General features: G+C 41.7%; 1 protein-coding gene across 1 annotated transcript; it reads left to right on the forward strand.

Moving 5' to 3' along the window:
• On the forward strand, positions 1 to 26,184 carry LOC142256848 (uncharacterized). The gene is made up of 7 exons (XM_075328777.1): positions 1 to 77; positions 11,069 to 11,182; positions 13,356 to 13,505; positions 16,466 to 16,606; positions 16,880 to 17,011; positions 18,776 to 18,928; positions 19,047 to 26,184. Exons 1-7 carry the CDS (start codon positions 14 to 16, stop codon positions 25,376 to 25,378), a joined length of 7,086 nt encoding a protein of 2,361 aa, XP_075184892.1. The 5' UTR covers positions 1 to 13; the 3' UTR covers positions 25,379 to 26,184.
• The last annotated feature ends 83 nt before the right edge of the window (positions 26,185 to 26,267 follow it).

Consider the following 26,267-nt stretch of genomic DNA (forward strand, 5'->3'; position numbering starts at 1 on the left):
GGGAGAGCTCAGGATGGGGGCGCACATGGCGGAGAGGTTCCTGCTGCTGGGCTGCCTGGTGGCTTTGGTTATTCCAGGTAAGATCCAGAATTGATCATTTTGATGAGAAAACAAAATATAACTTGTTACCGAAATATGGAAAATGTGCAGTTAGGGTTATGGTCCCGTATGTGCAGGGTTAGGGTCTCACAATGTGTAGGGTTAGGGTTAGGGTCCCAAAATGTGTAGGGTTAGGGTTACGGTCCCGTAATATGCAGGGTTAGGGTCTTGCAATGTGAAGGGTTAGGGTTAGGGTTACGGTTCCGTAATGTGCAGGGTTAGGGTTAGGTTCCCGCAATGTGTAGGGTTAGGGTCTCGCAATGTGTAGGGTTAGGGTCTCGCAATGTATAGGGTTAGGGTGTCACAATATGTAGGGTTAGGGTTAGGGTTACGGTCCCGTAATGTGCAGGGCTAGGGTTAGGGTCCTGCAATGTGTAGAGATAGGGTTACGGTTCCGTAATGTGCAGGGTTAAGGTTAAGGTCCCGCAATGTGTAGGGTTAGGGTCTCGCAATGTGTAGGGTTAGGGTCTCGCAATGTGTAGGGTTAGGGTCCAGAAATGTGTAGGGTTAAGGTTAGGGTTACGATCCCATAATGTGCAGGGTTAGGGTCCCGCAATGTGTACGGTTAGGGTTAGAGTCTCGCAATGTGTAAGGTTAGGGTCCCGCAATGTGCAGGGTTAGGGTTAGGGTCCCGTAATGTAGAATTAAAGGGACTTGAGTGTTGATTTTCAAATGTTTGGAAATATTTGATGTGGATTAAAGAGAATTTACTGAATATTCCAATAGATGATGCAAACATGCAAACATTCAGACGTCCATTTTTTTTCATGTCCGCGAGAAACGGTAGTTTTGTTCAGAGTTTGATCCAAGTTTCATCAATATTTCTTGGATGAGAAGCAAAAATAAAAAGTTTCTCCACCTTCTCCTATCTTGCAGTCCATCAAAAACAGAAAACATCCGAGTACGGTCCAATTTATTCATGGACCTGTAGACTTGCATTGCCGATTTTTATCTGGCACTCAGATCAATATCGGACATCTCTCCGAGAACCATTCGATCAGCAAAAAAAGGAACATGTGAACGTTACATCGCCGTAAATGGTGCTAGGTACAAATACTATCAATGAAAAATGCGTAACTTGTATGCCAAACCTGATTGTCCTGATGAAGAAGTCTTGATGGCTTTGAAACGCGTTGACCAATAAATGATATTCCACCTTATACCGTTTGGACCTTGTGGCGGCGCAGGAGAGTAACCTTTTCATTATTTCTATTGTTTGAAAAATGAAGGTCTCCATGAGAACCAACTCTACATGTTTTTTTTAGCATATTTTCACCTCCGGTATGTTTTTTAAAATACCCAACATGGCAATTTTCCAGCACACTGAATTCAAAATGGCTTCCCATCAAAAATTCTCGTAATTTCTGCCAATATCCTGTGTTTTTCATGCCGAAAAATGCATTAAAAAGTTAATTGTAACTTCCATACAGTACTATGTAAAAATATATATTGATGTATTTTTCACATTTTACTTATTGTCACACCGGATAATAAACTTGACATCTGCATCCGCCTTCCAGATAGATACGAGTACTTGATAATTCTAATTATTTGTATAAATTAAAACTTGTGATTTCTACATAATGGGCAGGATGGGAAAACACAAGTCTTAATAGGATTCATAAATGTATCAAAGGTGAAAATGTAATTAAGTCAGAAGTTATGGGCGCGGGTGAGAAACTTTAGGGTGTAAGAGCGAGCGGGAGGAGGCTGGGAGGCTTCGTGAAAGAAGAAAGATAATTTTTCATTCTGGAAGAAGAGAAAGTGCTGATGATCTGAGGGTGTAATTACTGGTATTATTAGGCATTGGCCGGGGCTGGGCGTACTAAGAGCGGACATGTGCCACACCTCATACAGAGAAATAATTAACTTTAATTAACTACTAAATATATCAATATCCTCTCCTATTAGTCCGTTGGTGGAATTGTCTAATTGGATTTCCCTTTTCATAATGAATGTCCAAAAATAATTTTAATGTTTTTTTTTTGTAGTATTACATGGATTAGAGATGGGAGAGTCACCAAAAATGTGGTTTTAGAAAACTGCTTCTATTATTCTTTAAGAACTCTAAAGATCCCAAAGCTAAATAAGCTGAGGGGCATCAAAGGGTTTTAAAACAAAGATTATACATCGTTTTTCTGTCTTAGGACCACCCTTCACCTTTCCTGCTGCCACAGCTTCCCACCTGATCCTCCATTTACTTAGGGTCAGTCTTCAGACCAGTATTCTCTTTGGTCATTGCATTAGTCTTTAGATCAGTCTCCTGTTCACTTCGATCTTTGGATGGGATTTTACATCAGTCTTCTCTTTGGTCTTTGGATACGTCTTCTCTACTGTATTTGAATCAGTCTTCAGATCAGTCATGTCTTGAGTCTTTGGATTGGTCTTCAGATCAATTTTCTCTATGTGTATTGGATAAGTCTTCAGATCAGTTTTCTCTTGGGTTTTGGAAAAGTCTTTTCTTGAGTGGTCTTCAGATCAGTTTTATCTTGGGTCTTTGGAAATGCCTTTTCTTGAGTGGTCTTCAGATCAGTTTTCTGTTTTTGTATGTTGTATCTTGAGTCTTTAAATCAGTCTTCAGATCTGTTTTCTATTGGGTCTTTGGATCATTATTCACATCAATCTTCACTTTGGTCTTTGGATAAGTCTTCAGATCAATCTTCACTTTGGATCAGTCTCCAGACCAGTTTTCTCTTGCGTCTTTGGATAAGTCTTCATATCAGTTACCTCTTGGCCTTTGGATAAGTCTTCAGATCAATCTTCTCTATGGATATTGGATCAATCTTCAGATCCGTTTTCTCTTGGGTCTTTGGATAAGTCTTTTCTTGAGTCTTTGAATCAGTCATCAGATCTGTTTTTTCTGGGGTCTTTGGATCATTATTCACATCAATCTTTACTTTGGTCTTTGGATAAGTCTTCAGATCAATCTTCACTTTGGATCAGTCTTCAGATCAGTTATCTGTTGGGTCTTTGGATAAGTCTTCAGATCAGTTACCTCTTTGGCCTTTGGATCGGTCTTCAGATCAGTCTTCTCTGTGGGTATTGGATCAGTATTTAGTTCAATTTTCTCTTTTGCCTTTGTATAAGTTTTCCCTTGAATCTTTGAAACAGTCTTCAGATCAGTTTTCTGTTGGGTCTTTGGATAAGTCGTCTCTTGAGTCTTTCACTCAATCTTCAGATCTGTTTTCTGTGGGGTCTTTGGATCAGTATTCACATCAATCTTCACTTTGGTCTTTGGATCAGTCTTCAGATCAATCTTCACTTTGGACCAGTCTTCAGATGGCTTTTGGATTGGTCTTCAGATCAATCTTCTTTATGGGTATTGAGTCAGTCTTCAGATCAGTTTTCTGTTGGGTCTTTGGATAAGTCTTCTGTTGACTCTTTGAATCAGTCTTCAGATCAGTTATCTCTTGGGTCTTGCATAAGTCTTCAGATCAGTTATCTCTTTAGGCCCCTTTAGGACCCTTTACACACTGAGACTTTCTAGCGATCCCACCAGCGATGCTAACCTGGCCGGGATCGCTACAAAGTCTCTGGTGAGTCGCTGGTGAGCTGTCAAACAGGCCTACCTGGAAAATGATGCAACAGCGATATGGACCTGCAAAACGACCTAGCTAGTCATTGGGGACGTGTTAACCCCTTCAGCCCCCAGCCTGTTTTCACCTTAAAGACCCGGCCATTTTTTGCAATTTTGACCAGTGTCACTTTTACAGATTATAACTCTGGAACACTTCAACGGATCCTGGCGATTCTGAGATTGTTTTTTCGTAACATATTGTACTTCATGTCAGTGGTAAATTTAGGCCAATATGTTTTGCATTTATTTGTGAAAATTTCGGAAATTTGGCGAAAATTTTGAAAATTTCGCAGTTTTCAAAATTTGAAATTTTATGCCCATAAATCTGAGAGATATGTCACACAAAATAGTTACTAAATAACATTTCCCACTTGTCTGCTTTACACCAGCGCAATTTTTGAAAAAAAAAAAATTTCCGTTAGGAAGTTAGAAGGGTTCAAAGTTCATCAGCAATTTCTCATTTTTCCAACAAAATTTACAAAAAAAAATTTTTTAGGTACCACATCACATTTGGAGTGATTTGAGAACCCTAGGCGACAGAAAATACCCAAAAGTGACCACATTCTAAAATCTGCACCCCTCACTCTGCTCAAAACCACATCCAAGAAGTTTATTAACCCTTTAGGAGCTTCACAGCAACCAAAGCAATGTAGAAGAAAAAATGAAAATTTTACTTTTTTAACACAAAAATGTTACTTTAGCCATAAAAATTAGTATTTTCACAAGGGTATCAGGAAAAATGCATCATAAAATGTATCGTGCATGTTCTCCTGAGTACGCAGATACCCCATATGTGGTGGAAATCAAATGTTTGGGTACACGGCAGGACTCGGAAGGCAAGGAGCGCCATTTGAATTTTTGAGTGCAAAATTAGCTGCACTCATTAGCGGACGCCATGTCGGGTTTGAAGACTCCCTGAGGTGCCTAAACAATGTAGCTCCCCCCATAAGTGACCCCATTTTGGAAACTAGAGCCCTCAAATATTTTTTCTAGATGTTTGATGTGCACTTTGAACCCCTGGGGGCTTCACAGACGTTTATAACGTTGAGCCGTGAAAAGAAAAACATTTTTTTTTACCACAAAACTGTTGCTTCAACCAGGTAGCTTTTTTTATCACAAGGGTATCAGGAAAAAATGCACCATAAAATGTATTGTGCATTTTCTCCTGAGTACGCAGATACCTCATATGTGGTGGAAATCAAATGTTTGAGCACACAGCAGGACTCGGAAGGCAAGGAGCGCCATTTCACAGCAAAATTGGTTGGAATTATTAGCGGACGCCATGTTGCGTTTGGAGACCCCCCTGAAGTGCCTAAACAATGGAGCTCCCCCACAATTGACCCCATTTTGGAAACTAGACCCCTCATGGAATTTATCTAGCTGTTTAGTTAGCACTTTGAACCCCTGGAGGCTTCACAAACGTTTGTAATGTTCAGCCGTGAAAATATTTTATTCTTTTTTTTACCACAAAATTGTTTTTTCAAACAGGTAGCTTTTTTTCACAAGGGTATCTGGAAAAAACGCACCATAAAATGTATTGTGCAATATCTCCTGAGTACACAGGTACCTCATATGTGGTGGAAATCAATTGTTTGGGCGTACGGCGGGGCTCAGAAGAGAAGGAGCGCCATTTCACAGTAAAATTGATTGGAATTATTAGCAGACGCCATGTTGCATTTGGAGACCCCCTGAGGTGCCTAAACAATGGAGCTCCCCCACATGTGATCCCATTTTGGAAACTAGACCCCCCCATACAAAAAAATTAGTTTGGCAAAATAAAAAATACAGACATCAGTAAAAAAAAAAAATGAATAAAAAAAAAAAATATGAGCGCCTGCCACTAAGACCAGTGCCAAACGTGAGAGCAATGCACGAGTCTCGCATCGCATCATCCACTCCAGTCTGGAAGCGAGCAACTGCGCTGGATAATGCGATGCGAGAGGGCGGGGCAGCAGATGAGAAAGGGCGCAGCGGATGGAAGATGGGAAAGTGCGCAGCGGATGGAGGAGCGGCAGAGGATGGGAAAGGGCGCAGCGGATGGAAGATGGGAAAGGGCGCAGCGGATGGAGGAGCGGCAGCGGATGGGAAAGGGCACAGCGGATGGAAGATGGGAAAGGGCGCAGCGGATGAAGGAGCGGCAGAGGATGGGAAAGGGCGCAGCGGATGGAAGATGGGAAAGGGTGCAGCGGATGGAGGAGCGGCAGAGGATGGGAAAGGGCGCAGCGGATGGAAGATGGGAAAGGGCGCAGCGGATGGAGGAGCGGCAGAGGATGGGAAAGGGCGCAGCGGATGGAAGATGGGAAAGGGCGCAGCGGATGGAGGAGCGGCAGAGGATGGGAAAGGGCGCAGCGGATGGAAGATGGGAAAGGGCGCAGCGGATTGAGGAGCGGCAGAGGATGGGAAAGGGCGCAGCGGATGGAAGATGGGAAAGGGCGCAGCGGATGGAGGAGCGGCAGAGGATGGGAAAGGGCGCAGCGGATGGAAGATGGGAAAGGGCGCAGCGGATTGAGGAGCGGCAGAGGATGGGAAAGGGCGCAGCGGATGGAAGATGGGAAAGGGCGCAGCGGATGGAGGAGCGGCAGAGGATGGGAAAGGGCGCAGTGGATGGAAGATGGGAAAGGGCGCAGCGGATGGACGAGCGGCAGCGGATGGAAGATGGGAAAGGGCGCAGCGGATGGAGGAGCGGCAGAGGATGGGAAAGGGCGCAGCGGATGTAAGATGGGAAAGGGCGCAGTGGATAAAGGAGCGGCAGAGAATGGGAAAGGGCGCAGCAGATGGATGATGGGAAATGGCAGTGGCGATCGGAGACAGCGGTGGGGCTGGCGGTGGCGGGCGGGGCGAGCGGCGACAGCGGCGGGGCTGGCAGTGGCGATCGGAGACAGTGGCGGGGCTGGCGGTTGCGGGCGGGGCGATCGGCGACAGCGGTGGGGCTGGCGGTGGCTATCGGAGACAGCGGGGGGGCTGGCAGTGGCGGGCGGGGCAATCGGCGACAGCGGCGGGGCTGGCGGTGGCGATCGGAGACAGCGGCAGGGCTGGCAGTTGCGGGTGGGGCGATCGGCGACAGCGGTGGGGCTGGCGGTGGCTATCGGAGACAGCGGTGGGGCTGGCAATGGCGGGTGGGGCGATCGGCGACAGCGGCGGGGCTGGCGGTGGCGATCAGAGACAGCGGCTGGGCTGGCGGTTGCGGGCGGGGCGATCAGCAACAGCGGCGTTGCTGGGGCTGGCGGGCGGGGCAATCGGAGACAGCAGCGGGGCTGGCGGTGGCGGGCGGGGCGATCGGAGACAGCGGCGGGGCGATTGGAGACAGCGGCGGGGCTGGCGGGGCGATAGGAGACAGCGGCGGGGCTGGCGGGGCGATCGGGGACAGGGGTGGGCGGTGGGGGCAGCAACTTACCGATGGGCACCCGCAGAGACCGCTCTTCTCGGCTTTCAGGGACGGACACAGGTCACCGGCACCACAGATCCACGGTAATTGGAGAGATCGGTCACAAGACCGGTCTCTCCAATCAGAGCTGGGGGCGGGTGAAGCACCGATCACCCAGCTCCAGCCAATGGCCAGTGCTACAGCAGCACTGATCAGGGCTGGATTTCAATGTTCCAGCCATTTTCAATGGCTGGAACATTACAGTGACTGTAATTGGCTGAGCGGCGTTCGTCAGCCAATCACAGCCTCTGTAGGTTCGGGGAGGAGGCACCACCCCTCCTGAGGTCAGGCAGAGGTCCCCTCCTTCCCGAATCTACAGTTCAATTAAACAAATTTCACTTCCCCGGGGCTCCGGGACCCCGATTTCGCCATGATGTACTGGGTACGTCATGGGTCGTTTAGCACCATGTCACCATGACGTACCCAGTACGTCAAAGGTCGTTAAGGGGTTAAAGCAGCTTTTTGAAAGGGAAGTCGCTAACAAAGTCGCTGTAATGGTGTCAAACACACCGATGCATGCTGCACAGCGGGAAACAAAGGACCAAAAAATGGTCCTGAGAGATGTGTAGTGATGAGCAACCTCACAGCAGGGGCCAGGTCGCTGATGCGTTTCACACACTGCAATGTCGCTGGGGAGGTCGCTATTACATCACAAAACCGGTGATGTTACAGCGATGTAGTTTGCGATGTTGCAGTGTGTAAAGGGGCCTTAAGGCTTTTGGATTGGTCTTCAGATCAATCTTCTTTATGGGTATTGGGTCAGTCTTCAGATCAGTTTTCTGTTGGGTCTTTGAATAAGTCATCTCTTAAGTTTTTAAATCAGTCTTCAGATCTGTTTTCTCTGGGGTCTTTGGATCAGTATTCACATCAATCTTCACTTTGCTCTTTGGATCAGTCTTCAGATCAATTTTCACTTTAGTCTTTGGACCAGTTTTCAGATTAGTTGTCTCTTCAGACTTTGAATCGGTCTTGAAATCAGTTTTCTGTTCAGTCTTTGGATCCATCGTCTCTACGGTATTAAAACCAGTCTTCAGATCAGTCTTCTCTTGACTATTGGGATTGGTCTTCAGATTAATATTCTGTATGGTTTTTGGATCAGTCGTTAGATCAGTTTTCTTTTGTTTTATAATTGGTCTCCAGATCAACCTTCTGTTGAGTCTTTGGATCAGTCTTCATGACAGTCGTCTCTTGGATCTTCAGATCAATCTTCTCATTAGTCTTTTTTTCAGTCTTCAGATCAATATTCTATCTGGTCTTTGGGTCAACATTCTCTTTGGCCTTCAGTCCAAGTTTTGTGGCTATAACGTGGCCTCTTGTGGTCATTCGGGATGCGCCACACGTCATTGAAATGAAATGTGATGCTTCCCAAGTGACTGCATGAGGTTCACTCAGTGCTGGAAGATCTGAACCAAAGACCACTCTGAATAGAAGAATGATTTGAAGGGAGATCCAAAGCGAGCAGAGAATAGGCAGAAAGTTGCATGTGAGGGGTGGGCCTAGATCAAGTGGATATAATTTTTCTTATCATAGAACCCCCATCAGTAGGATCTGGCAAAATAGTTGGTATTATTTTGCTGTATTCCTAAGAATCGAATCCCCAAAAATTTGGATTCTGGCATTTCAAATTTTTGGGAAAATTCATAACCAATCAAATCAATTCACTCATCTCTAGTAAGTAGTGGATAATTGGAATTGTTGGCATTCTGGAACTGCTTTCTAGATTTTTTTTGCCAGAGTTTGCCATATAGGATCAATGTATATAATTAATCATTACAGAGAAGGCAATACTAAATGTGTTTTTAATCTTATAAGAAATCCTGGAGATATAGTTTGTATCCTTTTTTATTACTTTTATAGTCCTAGTATGGATATGATTGCATAACTTTGGGGATATATTTGATTTTGCAATTTCTTTTTTTCACGTCTTTAGTGGTGGAAATAAGCTAAAGATGTTTGCTTTAATGGATTTTGTTTGGTGTTTTCCACATGATAACTATTGCATTTGCATCCTTTTTTTGTCTAGTTTTTGTTCTCTTTCACCCGTTTTTTATTTACACCTTACTATTCTTTAAATGTGCCCTTGGAAGGATAATATTCTGAAATTAAGGCCGATTTACACGCTACAACATCGCTAAAGTGATGTCGTTGGGGTCACGGAATTTGTGACGCACATCCGGCCGCGTTAGCGATGTCGTTGCGTGTGACCCCTATGAGCGATTTTGAATCGTCGCAAAAACGTTCAAAATCGCTAATCGGTGACATGCCCCCCTATTCCCAATTATCGTTGCTGCTGCCGGTACGATGTTGTTCGTCCTTCCTGCGGCAGCACACATCGCTATGTGTGACACCGCATGAACAAGGAACCTCACCTTACATGCGGCCGCCGGCAATGAGGAAGGAAGGAGGTGGGCAGGATGTTACGTCCCGCTCATCTCCGCCCCTCCGCTTCTATTGGGTGGCTGCTTAGTGACATCGATGTGACGCCGAACGAACCGCCTCCTTAGAAAGGAGGCGGTTTGCCGGTCACAGCGACGGCGCTAGGCAGGTAAGTAGTGTGACGGGTCCGCGCGATTTTGTGTGTGATTTGCCCGTGACGCACAAACGATGGGAGCGGGTACGCACGCTAGCAGCATGTAAAGCGGCCTTTAGTCTGAAATTTTTTGTGCAAATTTTAGGACATTTTTAGTTGAACATGTGACTTCTTTTGAGCATATTTGAAATTTGAAAATTGAGAATATTTAGAAAAGGGAAATCGACCAATCAGATTGGACTCAAATCTTTGTGAATCAAAAATAATGCCCACATTGGCGAATATAAAAAAAATCAATAGATTTAAAAATGGTTAAAATCAAAAACAAGCTAAGAACACCAAAAACTAGACAAAAAAAGGTATAAGTATAATAATAAATGGATGTTTTTTTGTAAATCTGCTATAAATTCCAGAGATATGGGACTTTTTATTTAGTGCTACTTTTTAGGGACATTTCAAAAGTGTGTGTGGCTTTCGGAATCCTCTGGGGCATGTCCTTAGGCTCCTCCAAATTGTTAACCTGTGAGCACTGCCCCTTTGGTAAAGACTATAAAAATTGGCACTAAATAAAAAAGCCCAAAGCTCTGAAACCATATGGAGGATTATAAAAAACAAAAAACGGAATATTCAAGGGATCTATAACAGCTGAAAAATAATGAGTATCACAATACTATTACATGACACACCTTCTGTACAACTCAATTCAATGTCACCTACTCGGCAAGAATTACAGGAATATATATGTAGAAAAAACAAATGCTATTCTATAATTAAATATGTTCTTCTGTATTTATGAGCTCTGTGTAAATAAATCTTATAAGAGAAATATGTACCTGCCCTACATTATACAGCTGATATAAGACTACACGCCCTGTAACAGATAAAAGCATAATAAACTGAAAAAATAGCTTGTTGCATAGGTTTTCACACCCCCCGTAAAATATTCAGATAAACATGTAGTCAACTATACCTGGAAAGTCAATCAAAATTATATAATTTGGAAGTTGTTTTTGGAAACTTTTTAGCATAGTGGTTCCATATGTAATTCAATGTTTTCAACATCTTAGAGGCTATTTTTGGGTAGATGGTTATGAAAATTGGATACATCAAAACCTTGACCATCGTAGAATAATTGTTTGTACCTTAACACCTTAGGTTCTTGTAACATGGAGGATTCTAGGATTAGAACTCGGAATTGTCAATGAAAAAAAGAATGACCCAATCTGGTTAGAGGTTGGGTTCCACTGTTGAGAAAAGTGACCCCCTAAGTTCACGATATTGATGAGGCCTTCAGCTGAGAGTCCCATTCTAATGTTATATTCTAACAAAAAAAATCCAGATCTCATATCAATATGGCGCAAATATGGATAATTATGGATTAAATTATGTAACTTTATGGTTCAAGCTTCTAATATATTTTCTGTTTTCTCTTTTTTAGCCCATTCCTTGAAGTGTCACACATGTGTAGGTAGTGATTGGTGCAGTCCAAACGAAGTGACGTGTCCTGGAGCCAATTACAAGTGCTCCACCACCGCCCTGTTTGTAGATTCCTGTAAGTAGCCCCTTGTTATAGAGTTGATGTACCATTGGGTTTGGATTTTGGAATAAAAAAAAAGTCCCTCCCTTATTAGACGTACAGATATTTTAGCACAAGACACCTCTCAACCAAAACATTAAAACCACTTGTGCCACCAAAACTGCTCTGACCTGTCAAAGCCTGGACTCCACAAGACCTCTTGTATTGCTGGTATCCCTGCGGGAATACTGACTTACTCACTACCCCAGCCGAGTCACGTCCTCCCTTACACTCCCCCCAGCCATCCTTGTGTGCTGTTGCCTCTTTCCCCCCCTGGGGCCTGTGCACGCAGGAATGTGCTTAGGGCATGCACATGCGCACTGCCCCTTCTCTTAAAGGGCCAATGTACTATTCCCAGGAAATGCCTCTCAGCCTATGCCTGAGAGGCAGTGTGTATTTATGGCACCCTCCCACTAGGGGAGGTGCCTGCTCAACCACTTAGTCAGTTTACTAGTCTATCTAGCTGTCAGGTCCTGAGCTCCTGTCCCATTTTCTCTGTGTCTGTGCCCTTTACCAGAGTCTGCCTTCACATACCTATCTGTCCCTACCATGCCAACCATACCTGTCCATACCTGCCTGCCTTGGTCATTTCACCTGTTCCTGCCCGCATCTGTGTACGTACCTGAGTCCGTCTCCTGTCCTGGGGTCAGCTGCAGTTCCGCTCACTGCCCTTGGAGTGGTACCTGGCATCTGCCTCATGGTGAGCACTTAGTTATGCTCCTCCAACTAAAGGGTAAGCTCGGGTCCCAGTGTGGTCCAGTGGGTCCACTAATCCCGCTCGCTGCCCCTACACCGGCCGCAAGCGTTACACCTCTGAAGGTGACCTGTAGTATCTCTTACCAAAGTCATTAGCAGCAGATTCTTTATATCTTTTAATTTGCTCAATGTGGTCTCCATGGATTGGACTTGTTTTTCCAGCACCTCCTACAGATGATTGATGAAATTGTGATTTGGGAATTTAGACACAAGTCATAACCTTGATCTTTGTCATGTTCCTCCATTCCTGACCCAGCATTACCTGTTAAAAGAGGCACTGAAATGAGGTGATCCCACTGCCATTAAATTGGGCTTTACACACTACAACATATCTAACGATGTGTCGGCGAGGTCATGTCGTAAGTGACGCACATCCGGCATCGTTAGTGGTGTTGTAGTGTGCAACAGCTATGTGCGATTACGATTGAACGTAAAACCATTCGTCGCATACACGTCGTTCATTTACTAAAAATTGCACGTCGGGTTGTTCAATGTTCCTGAGGCAGCACACATTGCAGTGTGTAACACCCCGGGAGCGATGAACAGATCTTACCTGCATCACGCGACTCCCGCCGATAATGCGGAAGGAAGGAGGTGGGTGGGATGTTTATGTCCCGATCATCTCCGCCCCTCCGCTTCAATTGGCCGGCCGCATTGTGACTTTGCTGTGACGCCGAACGTCCCTCCCACTCCAGGAAGTGGATTTTCGCCACCTACATCGAGGTCGTATGGAAGGGTAAGTACGTGTGACAGCAATTAATCGTTTGTGCGACACGGTCAACAAATTGAACGTGTCGCACATACAATGGGGGCGTGTCACATCGCATACGATATCGTATGCTTAATTGTAAGGTATAAAGCAGGCTTTAGGGTGATGTTGGATTTGCAAAATATTAGGTAGGTATCACATCCATTGGAGGTCTCCACCAGAACATTGCTCCAACACACTAGCTCTGCCGGCTTGGCTTCCTCCCTTAGTGCATCCCGGTGCCATCTCTTACCTGAGTAGGTGATGCGCATCCAACAACCGTCTACATAGTAGGTCACCTTAGTCCTTTTCCGTTGCTCCATGGTCAAGTTCTGATGTTCGCCCAGTTGTCCTGCTTCCAACACATTAGAAAATCAATATATTCACTTCACTAGTAGTTTTAATTTTTGGAACTGGTCGGCTTATGTTTTTACATTATTTAAAACACCCCCAAAATGGACCTTCTTTCTTCTAAGCCCATTGTCAAATATTGTTGGAGTTACCAAGAGAACTAGAAGTACATTGACCCTTCGGGGACTCTATAAACATGATGTCAACATGATAATGTAGATTTGGAAAGTGTAATTGCCTATTATTCGTAATTGTTGTGCATAATTAATATAAATTTCATTTTTTTTTACAAAGTTCCTTGTAAGGTGCAGAAAATATTTAAGGGCTGCATTAACTCAACTACAAGTTCCCAAAAAATATCAGTATCCCCAAATGATCGGATCACCTTATCCCTGCAGCAGGATTTGTGCGACTCAGACCTTTGTAACACTAAAGAAATCTCAGGTACAGTAGCCGTATATTTTCAGGTTACATTCTTTGTGATGATTGGGATTGAAGATCATTAAGTGTTGAAAGGTGTTAGTTTACGAGAATTGAATTTGCTCTATTGACGTCTTTAGGTTTGGCTTCATTTCACGGTCTTGTTTTGTCAACTGTCGATGAACGGTAGGCCATTTGACAACCTAATATTAGGTTCCATTTTGGGCAACAAATGGATATTTTTCATTATGGTGTGTACAACCCTCTAGGATGTGGCCAAACCTCAACATTGAAGAGATCATAATCCACACGACTATTCAAGAGTGCACATGACTTCGATCACTGGAGATCACTGTTTGTTGAATTACTCCAAGATGCCTCCTCTATCAGAAGTTAATTAAAGATTAAAAAGTCTTGAGGGTTGATTCGTCAAAGTGTTTACATAATTTTTCTAGCATAAAAAATGTAAAAAGTTGCAAAATTTTTGTGTTACTTGAAAATTTTGTAAACTTTTGGCATTTTTTGTAAACTTTTGGCAAGTGAGCAGACCATGGGCTAAAATAAAATAAAATATGTGCTATATGTGGCATGCACCCACTGACTTCATCAAAGCTGCATAACTTAAGCCTGAAATATTACTCTAGTAGCTGACGAAGGTGCACACTACTGAGAAGATGCATTAAATAATTAAGTGGGGGCACCCCTTTGATGCATCTTGCCCCACTATGCCCCTTCATTAAGACTGACATATACAACACTAGTCTTAATGAATCGGTCCAAAGGTTCTTGACTATGCGTGATGGGATTTTTTGTGAAGAACCATTGTTGGTCATGGTAAAATAAAGACAAGTTTACACAGGCAGATTTATGGACTTAAAGATACACTCAAGCTGTTACAAACAACTCAACGATATAAGCAAGCTAATATAACCATGCCGACACATAGAACAAAGCCAATGTAACCAAGTAGATACAAACAACTGAACGATAAAGGCAAGCCAATATGACCAAGTTGATGCAACCATTTCAACTATAGAACCATGCCGATGTAACCAAGGAGATACAATCAACTCAACGATAAAGGCAAGCCAATATAACCATGTCAATACAACCAATTCAACTATAGGACCAAGCTGATATAACCAAGTAGATACAACCAACTCAACAATAAAGGCTAGCCAATGTAACCAAGTAGATATAAACAACTCAGTGATAAAGGCAAGACAATATGACCAAGTCGATGCAACCATTTCAACTATAGAACCAAGCCGATGTAACCAAGTAGATACAATCAACTCAACGATAAATGCAAGCCAATGTAACCAAGTAGATACAAACAACTCAACGATAAAGGCAGCCAATATGACCAAGTCGATGCAACAATTTCAACTATAGAACCAAGCTGATGTAACCAAGTAGATACAATCAACTCAACGATAAAGGCAAGCCAATATAACTAAGTCGATACAAGCATTTCGACTATGGAACCAAGCCAATATAACTAAGTCAATACAAGCATTTTGACTATGGAACCAAGCTGATATAACCAAGTAGATACGACCAACTCAATGATACAACCAAGCCGATATAACCAGGTCGATACAACCATTTAAACTATAGAACCAAGCTGCTATAACCAAGTAGATACAACCAACTCAACGATAATAGCAAGCCAATATAACAAAGTCGATACAAGCATTTTGACTACAGAACAAAGTCGATATAACCAATTAGATACAACCATCTCAATGATAAAGGCAAGCCAATATAACCAAGTAGATACAACCATTTCAACTATAGAACCAAGCCGATATAACCAAGTAGATACAACCAACTCAACGATAATAGCAAGCCAATATAACAAAGTCGATACAAGCATTTTGACTACAGAACAAAGTTGATATAACCAATTAGATACAACCAACTCAACGATAAAGGCAAGCCAATATAACCAAGTCGATACAACCATTTTAACTATAGAACCAAGCCGATATAACCAAGTAGATAAAACCAACTCAACGATAAAGGCAAGCCAGCATAACCATGTCGATACAGCATTTCAACTATAGAACCAACCCGATATAAGCAAGTAGTTACAACCAACTAAACAACAAAGGCAAGCCAATATAACTAATTCGGTACAACCAAGTAATTACAACCAACTCGACGATAAAGGCAAGCCGATATAACCAAGTCGATACAGCATTTCAACTATAGAACCAAGTCGATATAACCAAGTAGGTACATTCAATTCGACAATAATGGCAAGCCAATGTAACCAAGTCGATACAACCATTTCATCTATAGAACCAAGCCAATATAACCAAGTAAATATAACCAACTCAACAATAGAAACAACCAACTCAATGATACAATCAAGCCAATCCTCTTTTGTTTAAGGCCCCTTAACATAGGCTAATTCAATTTGCATGTGGATGAACCATCATATATTAAGAATAGCACATCCCATGTTAACATGGGAAAATTCACCAATGAAAAAATAATTTTTAGATCTGCAAAAATTATCCAATCAGTCGAAGTCATTTGTTGGCTGAGCACTGTTATATTCACGTGAGACAATGATTGATATTGACTGAGAACTTCGGCCAATAATCAGGCCATGCACAAGGGCTTTAGCTAAACTGACCATCTTGTATCCTAAGGTGATCATAGATTTCAAAGCTGCCCAGGGAAGGCTTGTTTCACAGAAATTGAACTGGGTGGCTTGTAATAAAAGAGCCCCTAGGAGTTTGTCTCATCCTATCATGATTTCATAAATTTTAACGGCCATTTTGGAAAAAGCGGATTCAATTTTTTTCTAAATAATTTTCAAACTTTGGTTTAGAAGTTTTGGTTTGTTCAATTTTCCAAAATCTAGATCTGCAAGAGCTGGTCCAAGTGCATTGGGCATGAGATAACTTGGTGGTTTGGGTAGAACTTAATCAGTTTCTTTTCAGCTCTGACTATCATTTTATTATTTTTAGGTCCTAACAAAACTCAAAATGATCTCTATTGTCACTCGTGTATATCTCCTGGTGCCACCTGCAACAGTGATTCAATGAAGGCAATGAGATGTATGGGCGAACAGAACCAGTGTGTGGATATGAAAGTCATAGGTTCCTTTGGTGAGTAGATGCCTAACGGGAAGGGTTGTATATAAAAATTAGGCATGCCCAAAATATATTTCCATTGATAAAAATGACTTATGACAGTAATAAAGAAATATAGAGGACATTTTTGTAATCAGTCAAGGCCAACCGGTCGAGAAAAATTATGGTAATTTTAAGGGGTTCACAAGATTGTTACTATAAATCTTACAAAATTACCTGAAAACATTAAGTTCTAATTTTTAGCACTCCCCCCCCCTAACATCATTGTCTTTTCTTATCTAACAAAAGGTGACATAGCGGATGTAAGCATAAAAGGATGTGGACAGATTCCATCTTGTACCCAAGACTTGGCTTTCTCCACTCAAACATCTTCTGTGTCTGTCCAGTGCTGTAATGGAAACTTTTGTAACAGTGACACAGGTAATATACGACATAGAAGACGAAGGGTTCGAAGAATTTTATGATCAGTAACAATCCAGTAGGAAAACTTTAGGAAGCACAAAAATTCCTATCCTGGATGAACCCCCAAGTGTGCCCTGCCGGAAGATTAAAATTACATATGGACGTTAAGCCTTCATATAGTTGATATAGTTAGCCCTTTAAGGACTTGGTGATTTTTTGTTTTTTTACGTTTTTATTTTGTCCTCCTGTTCCTCCAAGAGTCAAAACCTTTTTTTTTAACTTTTTAATCAACATAGCCTTACGTGGTGTAGCGCCGCCATTCCTGCAGGAACACCCAGCCTGGTTGCTTCCTGCCCCGCTGTCCTGTGTTGTCCATGGGTGCTCCTACTTCTTCTTGACGGGGCCTGTGCACGCAGCTCAGTTCTCCTGGGAGTGTGCTTAAACCACATGCGTGCCCACCGACCCTCCTCTTAAAGGGTTGGCGCTCTATATCCAGGAAATGCGTCTCAGCCTATGGCGTAGAGGCACAATTAATTTAAGGCACCCTCCCATTAGGGATGGTGCCCGCACAATGCCTTTTGCTAGTCAGTTTTCAGTCTGTTAGCTAGTTAGGTGTCAGGTCCTGAGCATTTTAATTACCAAATGGATTAATTAATTTATATTTTCATAGACTGGACTTTTACAGGTGTGGTAATATCAAATATGTTTTTTTTAATAGGGGAAAAAATGGAAATCAAAATGTTTATGTGTTTTAATTTTTTAAATATTTTTGAATTTTTTTTTTCTTTCATTTTTTCCTTTATTTCTCGGTCCCTTTAGGAGACTTTATGATCATCTGATCAAAGGGGAAAAGTGGGGTTTCAAATTTTTGTGTTTTTATTTTAAAAATATTTTTTAAAACTTTTTTTGTGTTTTTTTTTTACTTTATTTCTTAGTTTGTTTAGGAGATTTTAACTGATGATCGTCTCATCATTTATACTATATACTGCAATACCACGGTACTGATGTATATACAGTAGTGAAAATTGAGGTCTCCTGTGAAGCATAGACAACTACAAAGTACAAAGATGGCAGCAACAGTAGAATTTAGCAGGTATCACGGGGTGAGGGTAGGGCATGAGCAGTTGTAGCCATAACATGTGAATGCCGCTGTCAGCTCCGATCGCTGCTGTTTAACACAGACTGTGTATTATCAACCGGAATCTTTCGCCAGTGGAAGGAACTCAACTTCTGAGCCCTCGCGAGACACATTAAACCTCTCAATTATGTGCCCATATATCAATTTTGTATAAAGGGTTTAAAATCAAATATTTAGGAGACTTTAGGAGTTTCACAATATTTTGTTGACAATATTATTCCAAAAAATATTGGTGGGTGGAAAATATCTGATGATCTTCTTCAGGATTTTCTTTGAAAGGTTTAAGGAAAACTGGAATCTTTACAGTTATTAGAAGTTGAAAGGGGCACATCAGATTTTTTCCTTTTGGAAATTTGGATGTTTTTGGGTTATACCATTGGTTGGCCTTTGACGGGCTGTAAAATACCATAAAACACTTGAAACTAAGGTTAGAGGACCTTTTATAGAAATATTGATGGCCTCCTGATTCAGTCACAACTCAAGTAGATGGAGTCACCAATTGTCCTTGAACATCATGTTCTTAACGCAAAATTGAACATTGAAAAATGAATCATCCACATCTAGTAGACTTTTGAAGAGTCAAAGCTATATAGAAAAATAATACAGTGCAATTCAGTTACTAATGCTTTATGTCTTCTGTGTAGATGCTGAATCTGAGGACAAAACACCCAATGGAATGCAATGCTACAGCTGTAATACACTTGATGGATCAAGTTGCTCAGCTGAGGAGGTAGTCAAAGCCCAATGCTATGGAGCCCTAACGTCTTGCTTAGAAATTGAAGGAACATATGTCAAAGGTACCTGGATAGCTCTCCATAATAGCTGCCAATATGATTGAAAGCTTCTAACCATATTCACGGAAGGTAGAAACCGTGCTGTGATATCTAGTCAACTGTTGTTCTGTTTGTTTCCTAGATGGACGAACTATACCCACTGTGATCAAAGGTTGTGCTACACCAGCAATGTGCGATATGTCTATCTTACCCTTGTTACAAAAATTGGGCACCCCAACTGTAAAGTGCTGCAACGAGAGTCTCTGCAACAGCCAATTTTCAGAGAGCGGTCTCCAAGTCAGTGGCTATGTGCCCACAGGAAATGCTTCTCCGGGAACAGGTATCCAAAACAGACCCTCTACCGATGCCACTTCTGGAGGCAAGCCAGTAAAAACGGGCCATCATGTCAATATCAAACATGGCACCGGTTCACACAGTAAGAATGTCAAACCTAAACCCTCCTTTAACTCCTTTAAAGATTTTATCAACACTGGTTCTTTATGTAACTCAAATATACCAAGCCAAGCTGACCAAGACACCACACACATAGAGAACCCAAAATTAGCTCATGGCAATAATGTCTTTCCAAATGTTGATGATACTAGCGACAACGATGGTATCGTTACTGATAGTGAAACTCACGTTGTGTCCAGTTCTATCTCTATCAAATCATCAGGGAAAACCAAGCTCACTATATTATCACCAGGAAAATCAGTACTCGAAAAAAGAAGTGTATCCAACTCTAACTATAGTACCAGTGATAGTAACTCTATGCCGGACGAACCCCCCACTTTTCCCGATTTCTCCAGTTATGAGGACAGTTTTGGTTCCAACTCAAGTTACAACAATGATACAAACTTTCCATACAATAATGACTATAGCAATTATGACAATGGCAGCTTCACCGAAATATCTTACCCAGACTTCCCAAATAGTAACGATTTCGGCAGCCATGATAGTGACAGCTTCACGGATGTAGTTTACACAGACTATACAACCAGTAGTACCATTAATAGTAGCTCCATGCCAGACGCACCCCCGACTTTTCCAGATTATATCAACAATGGGGAGGACAGTTTTGTTTCCAACTCAAATTCTCACAATGATATGAACTTCCCTTATAATAATGACTATAATAGCTATGACAATGGCGGCTTTACAGAAATATCTTACACAGACGCAGACTTCCCAAATAGCAATGACTTTGGCAACTATGATGGCGCCGGTTTCACGGATATAGTTTACACAGACTTAGACGGGAATGACGATCAATCCAATTCTCCAACAGTGGATCCAGGTAGTGTAGGTCCTAATAATCCAGATTCTTTTGGTAGCTCTAGTAGTGATACTGGTGGTGCATATAATCCAGATACTAGTTTATCCGCTAATAACAATGAGACCAGTGGACACTCAACAAATACGGAGAATAATGATAATAATGTGAATGTGCCAGGAAATAATGATAATGTTCAGAATCTGAGCCCCACAACACCAAACCCCGACAATTCTAATACTAATCAGCAAATTTCAACATACGAAACTAATATGGATAATAGTATCAGCGATAGTAACTCCATGCCGGATGCACCCCCAACATTTCCAGATTATATCAACAACGGGGAGGACAGTTTTGTTTCCAACTCAAATTCTGATAATAATATGAACTTCCCATATAATAATGACTATAACAGCAATGACAATGGCGGCTTTACAGAAATATCTTACACAGACGCAGACTTCCCAAATAGTAATGACTTTGGCAACTATGATGGTGCCGGCTTCACGGATATAGTTTACACAGACCTAGACGGGAATGACAATCAGTCCAATTCTCCCACAGTGGCGCCAGGTAGTGTAAGTCCTGATAATCAAGATTATGTTGGTAGCTCTAGTGGTGCGTATAATCCAGATACCATTTTATCCGCTAACAACAATGATACCGGTGGACACTCAACAAATACAGAAAATAGTTATAATATTCAGAATCTTAACCCCACAACACCAAACCCAGACAATTCTGATGCTAATCAGCAAATTTCAACATACGGAACTAATATGGATAATAGTATCAGTGATAGTAACTCCATGCCGGATGCACCCCCAACTTTTCCAGATTATATCAACAACGGGGAGGACAGTTCTGTTTCCAACTCAAATTCACACAATGATATGAACTTCCCATATAATAATGACTATAACAGCAATGACAATGGCGGCTTCACAGAAATATCTTACACAGACACAGACTTCCCAAATGGTAATGACTTTGGCAGCTATGATAATGCCGGCTTCACGGATGTAGTTTACACAGACCAAGACGGGAATGACGATCAATCTAATTCTCCAACCGAGGCTCCATGTAGTGTAGGTCCTGACAATCAAGATTCTGTTGATAGTTCTGGTAGTGATACTAGTGGGGCGTATAATCCAGGTACCAATTTATCAGCTAATAACAATGAGACTTGTGGATACTCAACAAACACAGAAAATAATGATAATAATGTGAATGTGCCAGGAAATAATAACGTGCAAAATATGAACCCAACAACACCAAACCCAGACAATTCTGATGCTAATCAGCAAATTTCAACATACGTAACTAATATGGATAATAGTATCAGTGATAGTAGCTCCATGCCGGATGCACCCCCAACTTTTATAGATTATATCAACAACGGGGAGGACAGTTCTGTTTCCAGCTCAAATTCTCCCAATGATATGAACTTCCCATATAATAATGACTATAACAGCTATGATAATGGCGGCTTCACAGAAATATCTTACACAGACACAGACTTCCCAAATGGTAATGACCTTGGCAGCTATGATAATGCCGACTTCACGGATATAGTTGACACAGACTTAGATGGCAATGACGATCAATCCAATTCTCCCACAGTGGCACCATGTAGTGTAGGTCCTAATAATCAAGATTCTGTAGGTAGTTTTGGTAGTGATACCAGTGGTGCATATAATCCAGATTCCATTTTATCCGCTAATAACAATGAGACCGGTGGGCACTCAACAACTACAGAGGATGACTATAATAATGTTAATATGCAAGGAAATAATAATGTGCACAATCAGAACCCCACAACACCAAACCCTGACAATTCTGATACTAATCAGCAAATTTCAACATGCGAAACTAATATGGACAATAGTATCAGTGATAGTAGCTCCATCCCGGATTCACCCACAAATTTTCCAGATGATATCAACAACGGGCAGGATAGTTATGTTTTCAACTCAAATTCTAATAGTGATATGAACTTCCCATATAATAATGACTATAACAGCTATGACAATGGCGACTTCACGGAAATATCTCACACAGACACAGACTTCCCAAATGGTAATGACCTTGGCAACTATGATAGTGCCGTATTCACGGATATAGTTGACATAGACCTGGAATGGAATGATGATCAATCCAATTCAGAGAGCATAGGTCCTAATAGTCCCGATAATGTTGATAACTCTGGTAGTGATACAAATAGTGCATATAATCCAAATCCCATTTTTCTAACCAATAACAATCAAAAAGGTGGACACTCAGCCGACAATGTAAAATCAAAGACCCACAATTCTGGTATTAAGCAGCATATTTCAGGGCATGGTGCTAGCAATTATAATATGGGTAATGCTAACAATAATGGTTCTGGAAATTCTATCTCCTCATCAGGAAACAACACAACAGGAAGTGGAAACAGCTCTAATGCCGGCAGTTCTGGCTCCTCTTCAGTTGGTGGGTACAGCAATTCGGGAAATGGAACCGAACTGACCAATGAATGGAACAACAGCAATAATAACTCCAACCAGAATAACTCAATGCCTATAGGGTATACAAATAACACTGGAAATAACAACTCTTCACCTTCTAACGGAAGCTCTGGTAATGGGACTGGGATAAATAATAGTACTAGCTCCAACCATAATATGGTGGTACCTGAAGGAAATGCCAATGTTACTGGAGCTAATAGCACTGGAGGTAATGGATCCTCAACATCTAACGGAAGTTCTAGTAATGGCTCTGGGGTAAATAATAGTAATAGCTCCAACCATAACATGGCAGGTCCTGAAGGGTACGCCAATGGCACTGGAGGTAATGGCTCCTCAACATCTAATGGAAGTTCTAATAATGGCTCTGGGGTAAATAATAGTAATAGCTCCAACCATAACATGGCAGGTCCTGAAGGGTACGCCAATGGCACTGGAGGTAATGGCTCCTCAACATCTAATGGAAGTTCTAATAATGGCTCTGGGGTAAATAATAGTAATAGCTCCAACCATAACATGGCGGGTCCTGAAGGGTACGCCAATGGCACTGGAGGTAATGGCTCCTCAACATCTAATGGAAGTTCGAATAATGGCTCTGGGGTAAATAATAGTAATAGCTCGAACAATAATTTGGTGGCTCCTGAAGGAAATGCCAATGTCACTGGAGGTAATGGATCCTCAACATCTAATGGAAGTTCTGGTAATGGGACTGGGATAAATAATAGTAATAGCTCCAACCATAACATGGCGGCTCCTGAAGGAAATGCCAATGTTACTGGAGGTAATGGCTCCTCAACATCTAATGAAAGTTCTAGTAATGGCTCTGGGGTAAATAATAGTAATAGCTCCAACAATAACATAGCGGTTCCTGAAGGGTACGCCAATAGAACTGGAGTTAATGGCTCCTCAACATCTAATGGAAGTTCTAGTAATGGCTCTGGGATAAATAATAGTAATAGCTCCAACCATAACATGGTGGTTCCTGAAGGGTACTCCAATGGCAATGGAGGTAATGGCTCCTCAACATCTAACGGAAGTTCTAGTAATGGCTCTGGGGTAAATAATAGTAATAGCTCCAACCATAACATGGCGGTTCCTGAAGGAAATGTCAATGTTACTGGAGGTAATGGTTCCTCAACATCTAGCGGAAGTTCTGGTAACGGGACTGGGATAAATAATAGTAATAGCTCCAACAATAATATGGCGACTCCTGAAGGAAATGCCAATGTCACTGGAGGTAATGGGTCCTCAACATCTAACGGAAGTTCTGGTAACGGGACTGGGATAAATAATAGTAATAGCTCTAACCATAATATGGTGGGACCTGAAGGGTATGCCAATGGTACTGGAGGTAATGGCTCCTCAACCTCTTCTGCCAATCATGGAAATGGAACTGGCAATAGTTCTATGAATCATACTACGCCAGTACCAGGGTCTAATGCAAATATCCCTGGAAGTAATGGTTCCTCAACGTCTTCTGACGGTTCCAACAATGTAACTGGAATAACCAATGAATGGATCAACAGCAATGGATCTTACCCAAATATGGCCTCACCAGGTGGAGATTATGGGTCTTTTAATAACAATGGCAGTGACCATTTCTCAAATAACAACTATAACTCCACCTTTACGAATCCAAACAATGGACCCACTTCTGGAAATGGCAGCAGCTCTAGCAGTCCATGGGATAGTTTTGAATCTTATATAAACCATATATCTTCAGGGGAAAATAACAATGGGTCACCCCCCAACATTAGCTCCTGGACACATGATTCACCCCCAGGAGGATCTAGCGATAGCAATGAGACAGCTTGGATTTTTGGCAGCAACTTTGATCCAAAATTGCTAGCCAACGATAACAATAATGATTCTTCCAGCTATTTCAATAATATCCAGAATTTTCTTTCAAAATTGAATGGATCTATCCATTTCAATGACAGCAACCAAGCCAATGAGTGGATCAAAAACCATAGTTTTATCTCTAACCTGATGCCCCCCGGTATGAATAATGGCTCTGGTCCATCTGGGTATAATGTAAATTCCATGTATAATAAATCTCTAAGTGACTATTTTAAAAATCTGGGCCTTTCATGGAACAATAGTAATATTCCCAACATGCCTTCTACATTCCCCAGTGGTAACAATGGGTTCTTCAATATAAGCAATGTCGGTAGTGGATGGAGCAATATTATGCATAATCCAAACCAAAATCCAAACCTTATATCACCAGGTTCTCCAAATAGCAATGGTTCTACCAACACTAATGGCTATTTTGGGGGGCCAGGATCCAATGGTCAACCAAATAACCCAAATAGTGATGGGTCCAACAATGGCAATGGACACAACTCACATCTAATGCCCTCTGGTGCAAAGAACCCTGGTGCTGGCAGTAATATGGGCCATGAAAGCATAAAGAACAATAGCCATAATAACTCAAATATGATGGCGCCCGGAGTAGGTAGTGGTGGATCATCCTATGGTGGTGCCGGTACAGATGGTAATGGTAATGTCCACAATACAAATTTGCATGGTCATAATGCAGATGTGCTGGATCCAGGTAGAAGTGCAAATGATTCGACCAGTGCTAACAATGGAAGTCAAAACGGTACAATGTTCAGTGGCACCACCACTCTCTGGACAAAATCGGGGCACTTTGCCATCTTCTCGGCCATTGCTCTTCTAGTATTGAACTGAGCACAGATCTCACAAATTATATTGCTATGGTTGAGTGTGAAAGTTCTTTGTTTTTTATAACTTATTATGTCTTTGGTATGTTCATTGCATATCTTTGCATAGATTGTATGATTCATTTTTTTAGAATACCATTGTTGTTTTGAAGGATATCCTCTATTTTTTTAGCTTCCGAATGGAAAAACCATATATATTTGAAAATAATACTAATGTACAGTACAGATGTGTCCTACCTTACCCTTCTTTTTGGCTCAACATATCCAAAAATGGGTGACATAAGATAACCTTCGTTGGGAAAAAAACCTCAAAATGAGATAATTATGATATATATATATATGATATATACCCTACCATCAATATCCTCAGCTGTAAAACCTCAACTTACCTTTTCGCCAAGCCTTCAACTTCATTGTGGCATTTAAGGACTTGGATGTTCTACCAAAAATGAGTTGAGTTCCGCAAAGAGTAAAATTACCGGAATGTAGAACAGCTAAGAGCGTCAATGAAAATAAAGTCTGTTTTTCAGTTTAAAGACCATATCAGGTCATCTACATCTGTTATATGTTTGTTTTTAGCTGACTGAAAGGGGTTGTCCACTTTCCTCAAACTTCTGCTCGCATCTGCCCAAAGGCTAAGTAAAGCCCTATTTTTACACTTAACTGACTCTGCCGGCAAAAGTTTGGTGAAAGTGGACAACCTTTTTAATAAGTCAACGCAAGTTCATACATGATGTATATTTGGCTGTATATTTTGGATGCATGAAATAAAAGAAATATTTTTGGTCTTTTGAAATAATAAAATATGTAAATAATACTAAAAAATCTTGGTGTCATTGATTTATTGATAGGAAAAGTAAAATTTAAGACATAGGAGCTTGAGAAAATAATCTTGT

This window comes from Anomaloglossus baeobatrachus, chromosome 11 (assembly GCF_048569485.1).
Source record: "Anomaloglossus baeobatrachus isolate aAnoBae1 chromosome 11, aAnoBae1.hap1, whole genome shotgun sequence".
NCBI lineage: Eukaryota > Metazoa > Chordata > Amphibia > Anura > Aromobatidae > Anomaloglossus > Anomaloglossus baeobatrachus.